The sequence below is a fragment of the Heptranchias perlo genome, chromosome 43, assembly GCF_035084215.1.
Source record: "Heptranchias perlo isolate sHepPer1 chromosome 43, sHepPer1.hap1, whole genome shotgun sequence".
Taxonomy (NCBI): Eukaryota; Metazoa; Chordata; class Chondrichthyes; order Hexanchiformes; family Hexanchidae; genus Heptranchias; species Heptranchias perlo.
Window position 1 is genome coordinate 4542569 of NC_090367.1, and position 16353 is coordinate 4558921.

At 53.3% G+C, this 16353-nt stretch overlaps 1 protein-coding gene across 3 annotated transcripts; it reads left to right on the forward strand.

The window, feature by feature from the left end:
- The first annotated feature begins 3831 nt into the window (after positions 1-3831).
- Positions 3832-12360, forward strand: LOC137306442 (calmodulin-like). Of its 3 annotated transcripts, none has more exons than XM_067975649.1 (6): positions 3832-3893; positions 5663-5693; positions 6705-6848; positions 7976-8079; positions 9582-9717; positions 11057-12360. In XM_067975649.1, the coding sequence occupies exons 1-6, from the start codon at positions 3891-3893 to the stop codon at positions 11080-11082; spliced, it is 444 nt and encodes a 147-aa protein (XP_067831750.1). In that variant the 5' UTR covers positions 3832-3890; the 3' UTR covers positions 11083-12360. The 3 variants fall into 3 exon arrangements, with proteins under 3 accessions (XP_067831750.1, XP_067831751.1, XP_067831749.1); XM_067975650.1 differs by lacking the exon at positions 3832-3893 and adding an exon at positions 4119-4311; XM_067975648.1 differs by lacking the exon at positions 3832-3893 and adding an exon at positions 4859-4957.
- Positions 12361-16353: the final 3993 nt, after the last annotated feature.

Sequence of the window (16353 nt, forward strand, 5' to 3'; positions counted from 1 at the left end):
AAGCAGCAAGCTCGTGATGAGACCAAACCAAGGATTATATGTGACCCCTGGTGGAGGGAAAAGGCAGATGAATTGCAGTCCTTCACCGACCAGAATGACATGAGAAACTTCTATAATACGCTCAAGGCAGGATATGGCCCACAATTACGCCACCGTTGTGAGCACTGCTCTCTTGTGCACATCCCCGAATTCCTTCGCCCCACCATTGGCGGCCGTGCCTTGAGCTGTCTCGGCCCTAAGCTCTGGAATTCCCTCCCTAAACCTCTCCGCCTCTCTCTCTCTCTCCTCCTTTAAGACGCTCCTTAAAACCTACCTCATTGACCGAGCTTTTGGTCACCTGTCCTGATATCTCCTCATGTGGCTCGGTGTCAAATTTTGTCTGATAATCGCTCCTGTGAAGCATAGAAATAGGAGCAGGAATAGGCCATTCGGCCCTTCGAGCCTGCTCCACCATTCAATATGATCAGGGCTGATCCTCTATCTCAATACCATATTCCCGCTCTCTCCCCATACCCCTTGATGCCTTTTGTGTCTAGAAATCTATCCAGCTCCTTCTTAAATATATTCAGTGACTTGCCCTCCACAGCCTTCTGTGGTAGAGAATTCCACAGGTTCACCACCCTCTGAGTGAAGAAATTTCTCCTCATCTCAGTCCTAAATGTCCTACCCCGTATCCTGAGACTGTGACCCCTCATTCTGGACCTCCCAACCAGGGGAAACGTCCTCCCTGTATCCAGTCTGTCTAGCCCTGTCAGAATTTTATATGTTTCAATGCTAAGCACCTTGCGCCGGTGGTGAAGGGAGTGAATGTTTAGGGTGGTGGATGGGGTGCCAATCAAGCGGGCTGCTTTATCCTGGATGGTGTTGAGCTTCTTGAGTGTTGTTGGAGCTGCACTCATCCAGGCAAGTGGAGAGTATTCCAACACACTCCTGACTTGTGCCTTGTAGATGGCGGAGAGGCTTTGGGGAGTCAGGAGGTGAGTCACTCGCCACAGAATACCCAGCCTCTGACTGAACCCACTATATCAGAGACTGCAACAGCCATGAAATGGGAAGGTGCCTGGTTCTGATGCTATCCCAGTTAAGGTTTACAAAGCCGGTGATGACTGCTTAGTCAAATGCCTCAAAGAACTATATTTCAATCAATGTCGCGCTCAGGAAAGATCCCCCAGAAGTTCAAAGATGCTTCAATCGACCCCCCAAGGGAAATATGTCTCCTCAGTCATCAAAGAACTCACTGGAAACAATGAGATGATATTCCAGTGGTCTTCAATATCGAAGGGTGAATGACAATGACAACCAATCATCTCCTTAAACAACCTCTCCCCTCACCTCCAACAAGTACGAGGAGCGTGTGGACCTTTGTAACTAAGATTGAGACCATCCGTTCAGCTGCCTCCGCCACATTCCCCTAGCCCACCAAACCAAACTTCCCCCAAGGTTCCCCATTCCATTGCTCTGAACTCGCATCTTTCTCTAGTTCCTCTCCCCTCATGTCCCCTCCAAGCTCACCTTATCCATAAGACCCACCTCCTCATTCCAGCTAAACTACGGACCACCCAACTTCCCTTCCTGGCCCCCACGCTGGCTGATATTGTAAACGGTTGCTCCCCCTCTGATACTGTCCCGTTCCCTTTCAAAACTGCCTTAAACCCCCTCCCCCCGATCCTCAAAAAGCCCACCCTTGACCCCTCTGTCCTTGCAAACTACCACCCCCATCTTCAACCTCCCTTTACTCTCCAAAGTCCTTGAACGTGTTGTCGCCTCCCAAATCCGTGCCCATCTTTCCGGCAACTCCATGTCTGAATCTCTCCAATCAGGTTTCCGCAGCGCTGAAATGGCCCAAAAGTCACATCACATGCTATGTGACTGTGACCGTGGTAAACGACCCCTCCTCATCCTTCTCGGCCTGCCTGCAGCCGTTGACACACCATCCTCCGCCAACGCCTCTCCTCCGTTGTCTGGCTGAGTGGGACTGACCTCTCCTGGTTCCCCCCCCCCACCCCGAGGATCTATCCTCGGCCCCCTCCTCATTTACACGCTGACCGTCAGCGACATCGTCCGAAAACACGAGGTCAGGTTCCACATGTACACTGACGACACCCAGCTCTACCTCACCCCCGTCTCTCTCCATCTCTTCAGTGCCTCTGGTTTCTCACACTGCTTCTCCCACATCCAGTGCTGGATGAGCAGAAATTTCCACCATCTCCAGTTATCCATTCGGAAGATCAAAGCCATCGTCCTCAGCCCTCGCCACTGACTCCATCCCCCTCCCTGGCCACCGTCTGAGGCTGAACCAGCCCGTTCGTGACCTCGGCGTCCTATCTGACCCCGAGATGAGCCTCCGACCCCACATCCTCTCCATCACCGAGACCGCCTACTTCCACCTCCGTAACATCGCCCCCCCTGCCTCAGCCCATCTGCTGCTCAAACCCTCATCCATGCCTCCGTTACCTCCCCTGGCCGATCTCCCATCCTCCACCCTCCTTAAACCTCAGCTCATCTAAAACTCTGCCGCCCCCCCCGTATCCTAACTCGCACCGAGTCCCGTTCACCCATCACCCCCTGCGCTCGCTGATCTACATCGGCTCCCGGTCCGGGAACACCTCGATTCTCATCCTCGTGTTCAAATCCCTCCATGGCCCTCGCCCCCCTCCCTATCTCTGTAACCTCCTCCAGCCCCTACAACCCTCCGAGATCTCTGCGCTCCTCCAATTCTGGCCTCTTGCCCATCCCCCGATTTCCATCGCTCCACCATTGGCGGCCGTGCCTTCAGCTGCCTGGGCCCTAAGCTCTGGAATTCTCTCCCTAAACCTCTCCGCCTCTCTCTCTCCTCCTTTAAGACGCTCCTTAAAACCTACCTCTTTGACCAAGTTTTTGGTCGCCTGTCCTAATATCTCCTTATGTGGCTCAAGGCAAATTTTTGTCTTGGGATGATTTACTCCACGAGCGTGCCATTACATTGACTGATTTTCCACGTCTAGGGTCAGAGGTCGAGTCCTCCTCGTCCGGAGAGCGGGGGCCCAGAGAGCAAGGTTGGGGGTCTACAGAACGGGAAGGATCCATGGAGCAGGGTGGGATGTCTGGAGAGCAGGTGGGGGAGTCTGGAGAGCAGATGGGAGGGGGGGTCTGGAGAGCAGGGGGTAGGTGTCTGGAGAGCAGGGGGGATCTGGAGAGCAGGGGGGGTTCGAAGAGCGGGGTGGAGGGGGGTCTGGAGTGTAGGGTAGGGGGGGATCCGGAGAGCAGGGTGGGGGGGTGGGTCTGGAGAGCAGAGGGGGTCTGGAGAGCAGGGGGGGGTTCGGACAGCAGGGTGGGGGGTCCGGAGAGCGGGATGGGGGTCCGGAGAGTGGGTGGGGGGTTCGGACAGCAGGGTGGGGGATTTGGAGAGCGGGATGGTGGTCCGGAGAGCGGGTGGGGGGGTTCGGACAGCAGGGTGGGGGATTTGGAGAGCGGGATGGTGGTCCGGAGAGTGGGTGGGGGGGTTCGGACAGCAGGGTGGGGGATTTGGAGAGCGGGATGGTGGTCCGGAGAGTGGGTGGGGGGGTTCGGACAGCAGGGTGGGGGATTTGGAGAGCGGGATGGTGGTCCGGAGAGTGGGTGGGGGGTTTGGAGAGCAGGTGGGGGGGTTTGGAGAGTAGGTGGGGGGGTTTGGAGAGCAGGTGGGGAGGGGGGGGGGGTCTGCAGAGCGGGGGAGGGGGGTTCAGACAGCAGGGTGGGGCGTCCAGGGGGCGGGGGACTGCAGGGAGGCAGTGGTGTACTGGGCGGGCGGATCTACACTGACCATTGGACAGCGCAGTGATCCGCCCTCATCTTGGCAACGCCCACAGGTAAAGAATTGTCAACGTGGCCCTTCGCCAAAAGGCGCAGAGACACGGAGAGAGCGGCTGGAGATGGTGAGAGGGAGCGGGCGGGGAGAGGGGGATAAGAGAGGGGCCAGGCGAGGGGCAGAGGGATAAGAGGGGGAACCAGGCGAGGGACAGAGGGAAATGAGTGGCTGTTTTTTTTGTTGCATTACCAACGAGGGGAATGATTACGGAGGATTACGGAGGGAGACTGATTTATGACTGGTGTCTCCTCGGGAATGAGTGGGTGTGACAGAATGTTTAACCATTTGCTTTCCATGCCACGAAGCTGCAGCTTTCTCTCGCCCAAACTGAGGCGAAACACTCTGCCTGCTCCAGATAGCAGCCTCGGGAATGGTTCCTCATTGTACTGAGGAGGGATCCATTTGAATGAGGTAAAAGATTTTCGGTTCAAATCCCCTGGAGTGGGACATCAGCCCAGTTGTTTTTTGACGCAGGTGGTAAAATGGTAAGTAGGACCATGAAAACTGGTCCATCCTGTTTTGGGCTGGAGTAACTTCTGTTTTTAATGTAATAAATCTACAGATTGAAAGTGCCTTCCCCGAGTCTGGGTGAGCTGCTCTCGTCTGGGGTGGTGGTGGAGAGTGCCCGGATGTGGAGAAAGTAGCCAGATTTCTCACTCCTGGTCACCATCAAGTGAGGTGTCTCTGTGGGTAGCAGTTCCCGGTTCAAGTCCTGCTCCAGCAGGAACCTGAGCCCATAATCCAGGCCGACACGCCGTTAATACACTGTCGGAGGGGCCGCCTCTCGGATGAGACGTCAAACTGAGGCCCCGTCTGCCCTCCCGGCTCGTCAATGACGATCCCACGCCACTTTCTCAAAGAGAAACAGGGGAGTTCTCTCCGGTGTCCAGAGAAGCCCTGTTTTTTCCCTCCCTTTTCCCTCAAAGCAGTAAAAGCATTCCCTGGCATCTATTGGCTTCTTCAGAGGAAGTTGGGAGAAAATGGGAGGGGAGGGGGGGCGAGATTATATATCATAACGTACTGTTCATTCAGCATAGATTTCGAAAAGGAAGATCGTGTTTAATCAACCTTATGGAGTTCTTTGGCGTAGACAAGGGCAGTGCGGTGGATGCGGTGTATATAGACTTTCAGGTAAGGGACCCAGGATTTAGGGCAGGGCGTGTGCAGTCAGGGGACGGGTAGCAGAACGGATTGAAAGATGGCAAAAACAAAACAACGAGAGAGGGAGTTGAGGGAGGTTTCTCAGACTGGCAGGTGGTGGGCAGCGGTGTCCCAGAGGGATTTGTGCTGGGACCACTGTTATTTACAATATACATGAATAATTCGGACTCAGGAATTGGAGGTATGGTGGGAGAATTATAAGATGATATCAAATTGGTGGGTATAGCACCAAAATACAGGAAGATGTAGAGCGGGCAGATGAATGGCAATTGAGTATAGAAAAGAGTGAGGTGGCTCATTTTGGCAGGAGGATTAAGGATGCTACTTATCCCTTGTAAGGTAAAAAGACGGAATACAATTGAAGAGAAAAGTGACCTGGGGATACAGATCGCTAAAAGTCGAAGCCCAAATTGACACAGCCGTAGTGCAAACATAGTACTGGGGTTCATCTCGAGAGGAATGGAACACAAAAGCAGGGAGGCAATGTAAAATTAATGACTTGTCTCCATGGGCTGCAGAGGAGCAGAGCATTTGGGGCCCATGTATAATTTGTAAATCAACATTCCCATTCATTTGCAGACACTCTAGACAGGATGTCAAGGCCTTGGAGAGGATGCCTGTCTGATTAATGTGGATTTATTCCTGGCAGTTGATTCTTTCTTTGTTTTATTTCAGGCAGAACAATTGACAGAGGAGCGTATTGCTGGTACGTCTGTTGTCCCGATTAGGCCTCGCACTCTGCGTTTTCTCCCACTTGCTGAAGGCCCTCTTTCGGGCTGCGTTTAGAGTTCAGGAATTGCTAACCAGTACGCTAAAAGAGAGTGCAGGAGGTGAGAGGGGGCGGTTTGGTCTATCTGAGGCTCGTTCCTTAAATCTCCCAACATCCCAACTGCATTTTGAACCTTGCTGAAGTTTTTGTGATCACAGCACTGCGTGATCGTTCCGAACCTTCGTCACACTTCGGATAAAAATCTTATTAGCTACATTTTCTTCATTTACAGTGAAACCTAAACTCCCAAAAAAAAACTTATTGAGAGACCCAAATAATTTGCATAGTAAAATATACAAGAGGCACTCTGAAACCATGGACACTTTCACGTTACAAACTACGGACGGCCTTCAATGCACCAAGGCCCTTTTACAAATTAATACACAGAGCCAGTCGCAAAGCTGCTGTAACTGGAACTTACACTGAGTTGGATCACTGGATTGCTTTCCCCCCCTTGCAGCTTGATCCTTTCTGCCTCCAAATTCTTGTGAGGTCGGTGTTTTGCCGGTCAGCGCGAGGCGGCAGTGGGTTTTGTGAAAAAAGAAAGGCAATGGGGTGCTCTTTTCCCAGCGTGCACAGTGGCAGAGAAACTGCTCCATCTCTGGGAACTCTGGAATCTTACTTTGTGTGGTTTTGCTCAAATTATAAGCAGAGAAATGTCTTGCCTGCAAGAGTAATCTTTCACTGTAACGAGTCGGTAACTTCATCCCATGGTAAATAGGCAAGGAGAGAGGCGATGTACTTCACCTGACTAATTCGTATTTTTTTATTGGAGAAAACCTTTCTATTTACAAGACTGCTAGACAATCTATTGAGGATAGAACGAGGTCTACAGCGAAGAAGCCCATTAACTGCACTGGTGTGGAGATCGCACTTTAAAGGAAATGCAGCTTGTATTTTTTCTCCCAGGCTTTCACGTTTTAAGAATTCTCGTCTTCTCCCCTCAAGAGTTGAAGCAGGCGTTCTCGATGTTCGATCGCAACGGTGATGGGACCATTCTGGCCAGTGGGCTGAGCGGAGTGATGAGGATGATGGGACAACGCTACACGAGGGCAGAGCTCCAGGACGTTATCAACGAGACGGATGTTGACGGTAAGGAGATACTGAATCTGGCCACTCCTGAAACCTCTTCTTCCTGCCTCACGGTCAGAACCAAAGGTTTGTGGATGTGAGCCTGCCCGCGGGGTTTACAGTCCACTGATGATTCAGAAGTGTTTTGCAGTGACACAAGAAAATTGAATTATTCAATAATTAAGCAAAGTAAATAGCTCAAAGTGGGTATTTAGTGCGTTCAGATACTTTGAATTGAACTGTCCTCATTGTGATGGACAACTGCTGTCAATCCCAAAGCAATGGAATCCAAAAACCCAAGACCTTAGCAAATCCTTGAGCTCAGGAAAGGTCTGAAATATGGAGATCTTTGACCTGAAGATTGTTTTAGTGGAAGTGTGCTAACTGAGTTGATGCTACAGTTGGCCTTGATCTCCTCTGAGTTGGAGCGAATGAGCAGGATTATCCACTGTTGGGAAGTGCCTGTGTAAATGTCCAACGGGGCTCAGCTCTGCCCTTCCCATATCCCTGCGGTCTAACAGAATGGTCACTGGAGGGCGACTGGTGTCCAGGACAAAGCAGCCCGCTTGATTGGCACCCCATCCACCACCCTAAACATTCACTCCCTTCACCACCGGCGCACAGTGGCTGCAGTGTGTACCATCCACAGGATGCACTGCAGCAACTCGCCAAGGCTTCTTCGACAGCACCTCCCAAACCCGCGACCTCTACCACCTAGAAGGACAAGGGCAGCAGGCACATGGGAACAAAACCACCTGCACGTTCCCCTCCAAGTCACACACCATCCCGACTTGGAAATATATCGCCGTTCCTTCATCGTCACTGGGTCAAAATCCTGGAACTCCCTTCCTAACAGCACTGTGGGAGAACCTTCACCACACGGACTGCAGCGCTTCAAGAAGGCGGCTCACCACCACCTTCTCAAGGGCGATTAGGGATGGGCAATAAATGCCGGCCTCGCCAGCGACGCCCACAAAAAAAACGCTAACTTCAGAAGAGGCAGCATGAAAGTTTGGTAGGGGGAGAAAGTTGGAAAAGTGGTTTTTATGTTGTGAAATTCTGATCTCTCGGATTGTATGACCGACCACTCCTGTTCAGGAGCAAAGACCAGATAGGCTCCGAGTAAATCTCCTCTTTTTCCCTGGCAGGAAGTGGCGCCATTGACTTTCCAGAATTTCTCACGTTGGTGAAGAAACTGACCAATATAAACTGTGCAAAGGAGATCAGGGAAGCTTTCGCTCTGCTTGATGAGGTGAAGGTCTCTCACTGTATATGTAGGAGGACGTGTCAAATTCTGGCTGGTTGCCTGGGATTTTGGAAATTTCACTGCTGTTTTGGGATCATGTTCTGCAATTGCATCAGTTTTTTCCACATAGATTGAAAGCTAATGACCTCCCTCCGAATACTCCCTACGGTTGGGCTCATTGGTTCCCAGTGACCAAAGTGAATTGCAGGATTATTACCCAGTTTGGGGAATCTCATTCCTGGATTCTGTTTCTTTCTCCATGAAAACCTTGCTGTGATGCAGTGGACATTTTCCCGAGCTATCGACGCGAGGGAACAGGCCCTTCCTCAATGGGAGGTTCTGCGGCTGTATAAGGAGCCTCTCTGATCAACACCAGCACTTGGATTAAAAGTTCACCAAAGCTCCCTCTGCGCAGCATGAAACGTGCCTCGGCCTGCCGTCCCGTCCTGAGTTGGGCATGAACTGGCCAGTTCTCCACATTCAGGCAACTCCCCTTGTGCCCGCTTGAGAATGAAAGAAAGATCTTGCGTTTATATAGCGCCTTTCACGTCCTCGGGATGTCCCAAAGCGCTTTACAGCCAATGAAGTACTGTTGAGGTGTAGTCACTGTTGTGATGTAGGAAACGCGGCAGCCAATTTGCGCACAGCAAGATCCCACAAACAGCAATGAGATAATGACCAGATCGTCTGCTTTAGTGATGTTGGTTGAGGGATAAATATTGACCAGGACACCAGGGAGAACTCCCCTGCTCGTCTTTGAAACAGTGCCAAGGGATATTTTACACCCACCTGGTCTTGGTTTAACGTCTCACCTGAAAGACGGCACCTCCGACAGTGCGGCACTCCCTCAGTACCGGCACCGGGAGTGTCGGCCTGGATTATGAGGCTCAAGTCTCTGGAGTGGGGGCTCGACTTTTGACTTTTGGTGGCTCTCTTGTTGGGAAATTCACTGTCCAGTGCGGCCCGCAGACAGAAAACCAGAGCGGTTAGGGCAGGCGCCATTGCATCCCTAGACGAGGGAGGGGAGAATCAGCCGAGGTCTGTGGTTATCGCCCGGTGTCTCCTGCTGGAAAAATGTGTCTGGGCACGAGGTGAAGATGAGGTTGGAGTTGTCCATGATGCTGCCCAGTCGAAGCCTCCCTTCTACTGTCACTCATGCACTGCGGCCACTTGGTGAGGTACAAAGGGGCCAGCTGAATTACACCCCCGGTAAGGGTTACTGCTTTTTTTTTGGGGGGGGAGATGGGGAGAATGGGGAAAGAAGGATTTAATAATCTTTGCTGTCGAAGACTGTTTCTAGGGGTGCGGGGGATATCTAGTTGATTCTCTTACCCTATCTCAAGGGGCAATTAGAGACGGGCAATAAATGCCGGCCTTGCCAGCGACGCCCACATCCCATGAACGAATAAAACAATCTAGTGATAAGTGATTAGAGAATCAGCCCAGTTAAGATTGCCTAGAGTTCAAGTCTTGGCTGCAGTTCACATTGTATAACATTTGCACTCCAGGATCGCAGTGGATTCATCAGCACTGCAGAGTTGCATTCGGTCATGAGGAGACTGGAGAGGAGAATGAGCAGGGAAGAGGTGGATGAAATGATAAAGAAGGTAGACGTTGATGAGGACGGGAAGGTGAATTATGAGGGTAAGAACTCCCCAGTGTTCATATGCATCTACCTGATGTACTACTGAGTACAGAATTCTCGTGGCTACCCTTTAATAAATAAACCCCAAGAATTTTTTTTTGGGAGGGAGGGGGGGAAAGAGAAGAGATTAAAGGAGGGCAAAAAAAGGACAAATTTCTGTTCCGAGGGAGAGTAATATTAGTTTTCAGTACGAGGGGTAGACTAATGCCAACTTTAGCTGCGGCAGCAGTAGAAGCAATACAATTGAGCTCGGTACCCCGGGATAGGGGGAAAGGACCCTCACCCAGCCAGGATTCCCCTTCCTGATCTCTGTGCAGTCATTACCTTGCCCCCCTCCCCTCTTTTCTCCCCCCTCCCCAACTCCGGCCTGCTTTGAAAACTCAGGGTTCGAGCCTGGCCGTGATGGCCCTGCCCTTCAAATGGCGCCCTGGCACTCAGACGGGCTGTCTGTCACCGTAACCCCCCTGCAGATTGTAGTGCTTTCACTGGAGGGTTTGGGAAAGCAGGGAATGCAAAGCAGTCAAACTTGCAATTGATCCCGAAGCGGGAGGGACAATCGAGTCGGAGCAGGCAGCTCAGAGATTACAGAAGGAGTCGGATGAAACATGAAGTGGGCAGACACACGAAAAAAGGCAGAAACCCGGACAAAGCTAACAACTTGCCTTTAACGTAGTAAAACGCCCCGAGGAGCTTCGCGGGAGGGTAATGAGACAAAATTTGACCCCGAGCCACGTGAGATATCAGGACAGCTCGGTCAAAGAGGCAGGTTTTAAGGAGCGTCTTAAAGGAGGCGGAGAGGTTTAGGGAGGGAATTCCAGAGCTCAGGGCCCGGGCGGCTGAAGGCCCGGCCGCCAATGGCGGAGCGATGGGAATCGGGGATGGGCAAGAGGCCGGAATTGGAGGAGGGCAGAGATCTCGGAGGGTTGGAGGGCTCAGAGAGGAGGTCCTGATTAAACGGCAAAGTGGCTCGGGTCAGACTGAGATGGTGGACTGTTTCCAGTCGTGCCCACGGGAGACATTCAGGTGGAAAGACCGGGGGGAAAGTTGGACTTTTTGGCCTTGAAAAGAGGCACCTGAGAGGTGATGTAGACGTGTACAGGGTAGTAAATGGGATGGAAAAGGTAAATCTCCGGAAAGTGACCTTAAATTGCAAGAGCAGGACAAGAGGTCACAGGTTCAAATGAGTAAAAGGTGAATTGGGGACTGATCTTCTTCGTCCAGAGGGCGATCAATACATGGGACGGACTCCCAGATAGAGCAGTGTAGGGGAAACCCATAGAATCATTTCACAACCAACTGGTTGAAGTGGCTGTTAATCCTCCTCCCTTCTCTTTTCAGAATTTATTAAATTGTTGTCTAACTGAGGGTAGGAGGCAGGAAGCCATGCTGCTTGTATCGGAGTATTGGGCCTGTCTGCCTCGAACAGGCCTCGCCTCGAACAGGCCTCGCCTCGACCCGCCTCGCCTCGGATAGGCTTCCCCTCGGACCCGCCTCGCCTCGACTCGCCTCGCCTCGAACAGGCCTCGCCTCGAACAGGCCTCGCCTCGACCCGCCTCGCCTCGGATAGGCTTCCCCTCGGACCCGCCTCGCCTCGGACCCGCCTCGCCTCGACCCGCCTCGCCTCGGACCCGCCTCGCCTCGGACCCGCCTCGCCTCGGACCCGCCTCGCCTCGAACAGGCCTCGCCTCGACCCGCCTCGCCTCGACCCGCCTCGCCTCGGACCCGCCTCGCCTCGAACAGGCCTCGCCTCGGACCCGCCTCGCCTCGGACCCGCCTCGCCTCGGACCCGCCTCGCCTCGGACCCGTCCCTCTCCGTGGAGGGATTTGTAAACAAGGATGAGAATTTTAAAATCGAGGCGTTCCTGGACCGGGAGCCAGTGTCGGTCAGCGAGCACAGGGGGGTGATGGGGGAACGGGACTCGGGGCGAGTTAGGACACGAGCAACTCCTCCCAACCTGCTGCTGTCTCGTCCAGCCCCAACCATTCAGTGCAAGCTTTGCCTGTCACCTCCTCACTCTGAAACTGGAAGGCATGGGGGAAGGGAGCTTTCTGCTGGTCCCAGTGGCCCCTGGGTGGTCAGCTTTGAGTATTTGGTTCTCGGGATGCTGGCTAACTCTACAACCTTTGTTCCATGTGTTGCTGTCGGTGAGCAGGTCACTGCTCTGCTACGGTGCTACCAGAGCAGGGCACTGAGGGAAACATAGGGGAGAAGGGTCATGTCGAAAGGACTTTGGTTGCAATCCGGAATCGGAGAGTTAAACCCAGTGTTATTATCTCTTCTTAGCGTTTAGTCTCGAGACCAAAACGTTCTGGGCCATTTTCAGTGCGGGTCCAGTTGAACTGCGAGTGTGAGCTTGTCGTTATTTGTCGAGTTTTTGATCTGAATCACACAATGGCAGTGTCATTAACCCTGCGTGTGGCTGCAGGGCGCTGCTCAGTGGCTGGGACCAGTAGCTCAGTGAAGGGCTGGTACACGGGGCCTTGTTCACTCTTTTCTGGCTGGCTTTTTACCTCTCGCAAATTCTGCACTTTTTAAACTTTTTGATCTCCAATTTACATCGGTGTTTCATTGAGAAGTTTCATAATCCAGATTCTTTCCGGTATGGATTTTTTTTCCAATAAAATCTATGTTTCTATTCTGAGGCCTGACTGTGTTTGTGTTTGTGTTCGGACTCTGGGTCCTCGCACACAGGGTGGGAGCAGTTCCAGGAGCCCACCTTTCACCGTCTCCGGTGGAAAGGTCTTCCTGCCTTACAGACAAGGAGCTGCACTTCAGAAAGTCATTCACTGGACGTCAAGAGCTTTCGGCCATACTGAGATGTAATAAGATGCTCCATCGATGTCGGCATGGTTCAGTCTGTCGCACGCCCGCCTCAGTCAGAAGGTTGTGAGTTCGAGCCCCGCTGCAGGAGTCGAGCGCGGTCTAGGCCGACAATCCAGTGCAGTCCTGAGGGAGTGCCGCACTGGCAGAGGCGCCGTCTTTCCAGTTCAAACCAGGCCGCGCTGCCCCTGTTTCGGTGGATGTTAAGGATTCCATGGCACCGATTGAAGAGCAGGGAATTCTCCCGGTGCCCTGGACAACATTCCTCCATCGAACAACACCATCTAAAAACACATGAACTGTTCATCCCTTTCATTTGCCGATGGTGGGACACGGCTCGAAATGAATTGCTGCTGCATCTGTCTGATTAAGAGTCTGCACTTTCCTGACACAATTGTGCAGCTGAAGTCTGCGTTCATACCAGAGTCAGCTTGCACCACCTCCTCTAACCAGCAGGAGGAGCACAGACCTTAGGAAACGATAATTGGGGAACAGAAAGGAGAGACTTGGGCTCAGCATCGTCCGCTCTGTGAATTCACCCCATTAGTTATCTGCCCTCACTTTTGGTCCGAGGACTTTTGGTCATCCATCCCATTCACCAGCCTCTGCCCCCTCATCATTGTTCTGTACCCTCACTAATCCACCATTGTTTATTTCGGAACATCATAGGATTTTACAGCACTGAAAGAGGCCATTCGGCCCATCGCCCCCGAGCTCTCTGTGAAATAGCTCGTCCCTTAGTTCCATTCCCCTGCCCTTTCCCCATTTGGCCCATCGCCCCCGTGCTCTCTCTCTCCCCTTAGTTCCATTCCTCTGCCCTTTCCCCATTCGGCCCATCGCCCCCGTGCCCTCTCTCTCCCCCCTTAATTCCATTCCCCTGCCCTTTCCCCATTCGGCCCATCGCCCCCGTGCTCTCTCTCTCCCCTTAGTTCCATTCCTCTGCCCTTTCCCCATTCGGCCCATCGCCCCCGTGCTCTCTCTCTCCCCCCTTAATTCCATTCCCCTGCCCTTTCCCCATTCGGCCCATCGCCCCCGTGCTCTCTCTCTCTCCCCTTAGTTCCATTCCCCTGCCCTTTCCCCATTCGGCCCATCGCCCCCATGCTCTCTCTCTCCCCTTAGTTCCATCCCCCTGCCCTTTCCCCATTCGGCCCATCGCCCCCGTGCTCTCTCTCCCCCCTTAATTCCATTCCCCTGCCCTTTCCCCATTCGGCCCATCGCCCCCGTGCTCTCTCTCTCCCCTTAGTTCCATTCCCCTGCCCTTTCCCCATTCGGCCCATCGCCCCCGTGCTCTCTCTCTCTCCCCTTAATTCCATTCCCCTGCCCTTTCCCCATTCAGCCCATCGCCCCCGTGCTCTCTCTCTCTCCCCTTAGTTCCATTCCCCTGCCCTTTCCCCATTCGGCCCATCGCCCCTGTGCTCTCTCTCCCCTTAGTTCCATTCCCCTGCCCTTTCCCCATTCGGCCCATCGCCCCCGTGCCCTCTCTCTCCTTAATTCCATTCCCCTGCCTTTTCCCCATTCGGCCCATCGCCCCTGTGCCCTCTCCCTTCCCCTAGTTCCATTCCCCTGCCCTTTCCCCATTCGGCCCATCGCCCCCGTGCCCTCTCTCTCCTTAATTCCATTCCCCTGCCCTTTCCCCATTCGGCCCATCGCCCCCGTGCCCTCTCTCTCCTTAATTCCATTCCCCTGCCCTTTCCCCATTCGGCCCATCGCCCCTGTGCCCTCTCCCTTCCCCTAGTTCCATTCCCCTGCCCTTTCCCCATTCGGCCCATCGCCCCTGTGCCCTCTCTCTCTCTCCCCTTAGTTCCATTCCCCTGCCCTTTCCCCATTCGGCCCATCGCCCCCCTGCTCTCTCTCTCTCCCCTTAGTTCCATTCCCCTGCCCTTTCCCCATTCGGCCCATCGCCCCCCTGCTCTTTCTCTCTCCCCTTAATTCCATTCCCCTGCCCTTTCCCCATTCGGCCCATCGCCCCTGTGCCCTCTCCCTTCCCCTAGTTCCATTCCCCTGCCCTTTCCCCATTCGGCCCATCGCCCCTGTGCCGTCTCTCTCTTTCCCCTTAGCCCCCCGGTCCGTGCTGAGATAGCTGGGGCAGCAGTAGCAGAGCCAAGGCCAGTCTCGACGCCCCAGGGATAGGGAGAGAAACGTTCAGCGAGTTCCTGCTCTTTTTCGCTGACGACTGTGGAATGTTGGGTGAGGACAAGATTGGGCTGGGCTGCGATGACCCCCGCGGTTCAATAGCCGGCCAAGATTCACCAGCTAGGCTGTAAGCTCACATACGGGTGAGGCTCCAGCGGAATAGCACCTTCAGGGTAGGGGGGCAGGAGGGAGAGATTACATATACCCCTCCCAGCACAGTTCTGTCTTAACAATTTTCCCTGACTGGGAGCGAGGAGAGAAACTAATTCCAAACTCGCTATATATTTCTTTTACAGCCGTTACCCATGACTCTTGGTTTATGTCCGATGTCTGTCTCCGAAACCACACCCAAAATCAGCTTGGAGATCTGCACGTAACCCCTTCCTGGGTGAGTTCGGATAGGATTCATCCAGACCTTGGCCTATCCTGCACCTCCCATTGTTGAATAATTTGTCCTGCTGCACGCTGAGCAGTACTAAATCCTGATTAAACTACCAGGGGCAGCAGGACACAGGTCTGGCGCAGGGCTTTCAGATTGTGCTCGAACGACCCACACCCCTTCCTCGCAGAAGGCCCCCCCCCAAAGATCAGGCCTTACTGTATCACATTCCATTGTTTGTCGCCGAGAGGGGCAGCCACTATGTCACAGAGAAAGGCCAAGTGGGTCATGGCGTCACTACTGTCCTTCTGAGCCTTACAGAGGGAGGTTTGATCCCCGCTCCGTGCTGAGTTAGCAGGCGAAGTGCGCGGTCACGAGGGAGAAAGATCTCCCACGCGGAGCGAGCTTTTCACACCCTCAGGATGTCCGGAGACGCCTCGCGCTCCATGAAGTACTTTTGACTGTGTCGGCCAATTTGCGCACAGCAAGATCCCACAAATTGCAAACCAGACGAATGATCTGTTTTGGGCAGTGTTTGTTAAGGGAAGACGGTTAGTTAGGACACCGGGAATACTTCTCTACTCTGTGATTCGTATCCTGGGGTCTTTTTAACAGGGCATTGTCTTAACATCTCATCTGAAAGATGGAATCTCCAACATCGCAACACTCCCTCAATACTCTGCTGGAGTGGGGCTCAAACCTTCAGACCCAGAGACGAGTGTGCTACCCGCCGAGCCTACTCCTGCTCCTATTTCTTATGTTTATCTCCCCGAGCCGTCTATATGAAATTTACCGTGCTAATATTTGGCTGCACCCACCCAGGGCACTCCCACTGCTTTACTTGACTTTGTATCTCCTCTCACGCCCTAGTGTGTTTAACCTTTACTGACTGCAATCACTTTATCTCCACTTGTTGTGTGTTGAAAGGACTAACACTGAGAAACGCAGCCAGAACAAACGGCCCCTGTAATCTGGATCGAGGGGAGACGCTGTGTCACCCTCCCAGCACCTGCAGGACGCTGGGTGACACATTGGCAGGAGGGTTCGGATGGAGGCCCGATTCTGGGCTGGTGCAGTGGGTCCCTCTTCAGAGGGACCAGATTGGGGAGGGGGGGCTCTTGATAACTGTACAATTGAGGTTTGTGATCAATGTTAGTGAGAGGGGGGGGTGCAGTGAGAAGCCCCTTCAGCTACTGCCCATTATCCTGCTGTTAGCTGACTGTCCATCCCTCACAGAGATTGAGGACAGACTGGTGCAACGAGGGGGGGGTGGGCACGCCGAGGGCAGACTGGTACAACGAG

What these genes read in the sequence shown, in the direction of transcription:
- LOC137306442 (XM_067975648.1), top strand. Translation starts at nt 4,898, where the DNA reads ATGGAGTTCTTTGGCGTAGACAAGGGCAGTGCGGTGGATGCGGTGTAT. An exon ending in GACAGAGGAGCGTATTGCTG is followed by an intron (nt 5,694 to 6,704) that starts GTACGTCTGTTG and finishes TCTCCCCTCAAG; the next exon opens with AGTTGAAGCAGGCGTTCTCG. An exon ending in CTTTCGCTCTGCTTGATGAG is followed by an intron (nt 8,080 to 9,581) that starts GTGAAGGTCTCT and finishes TTTGCACTCCAG; the next exon opens with GATCGCAGTGGATTCATCAG.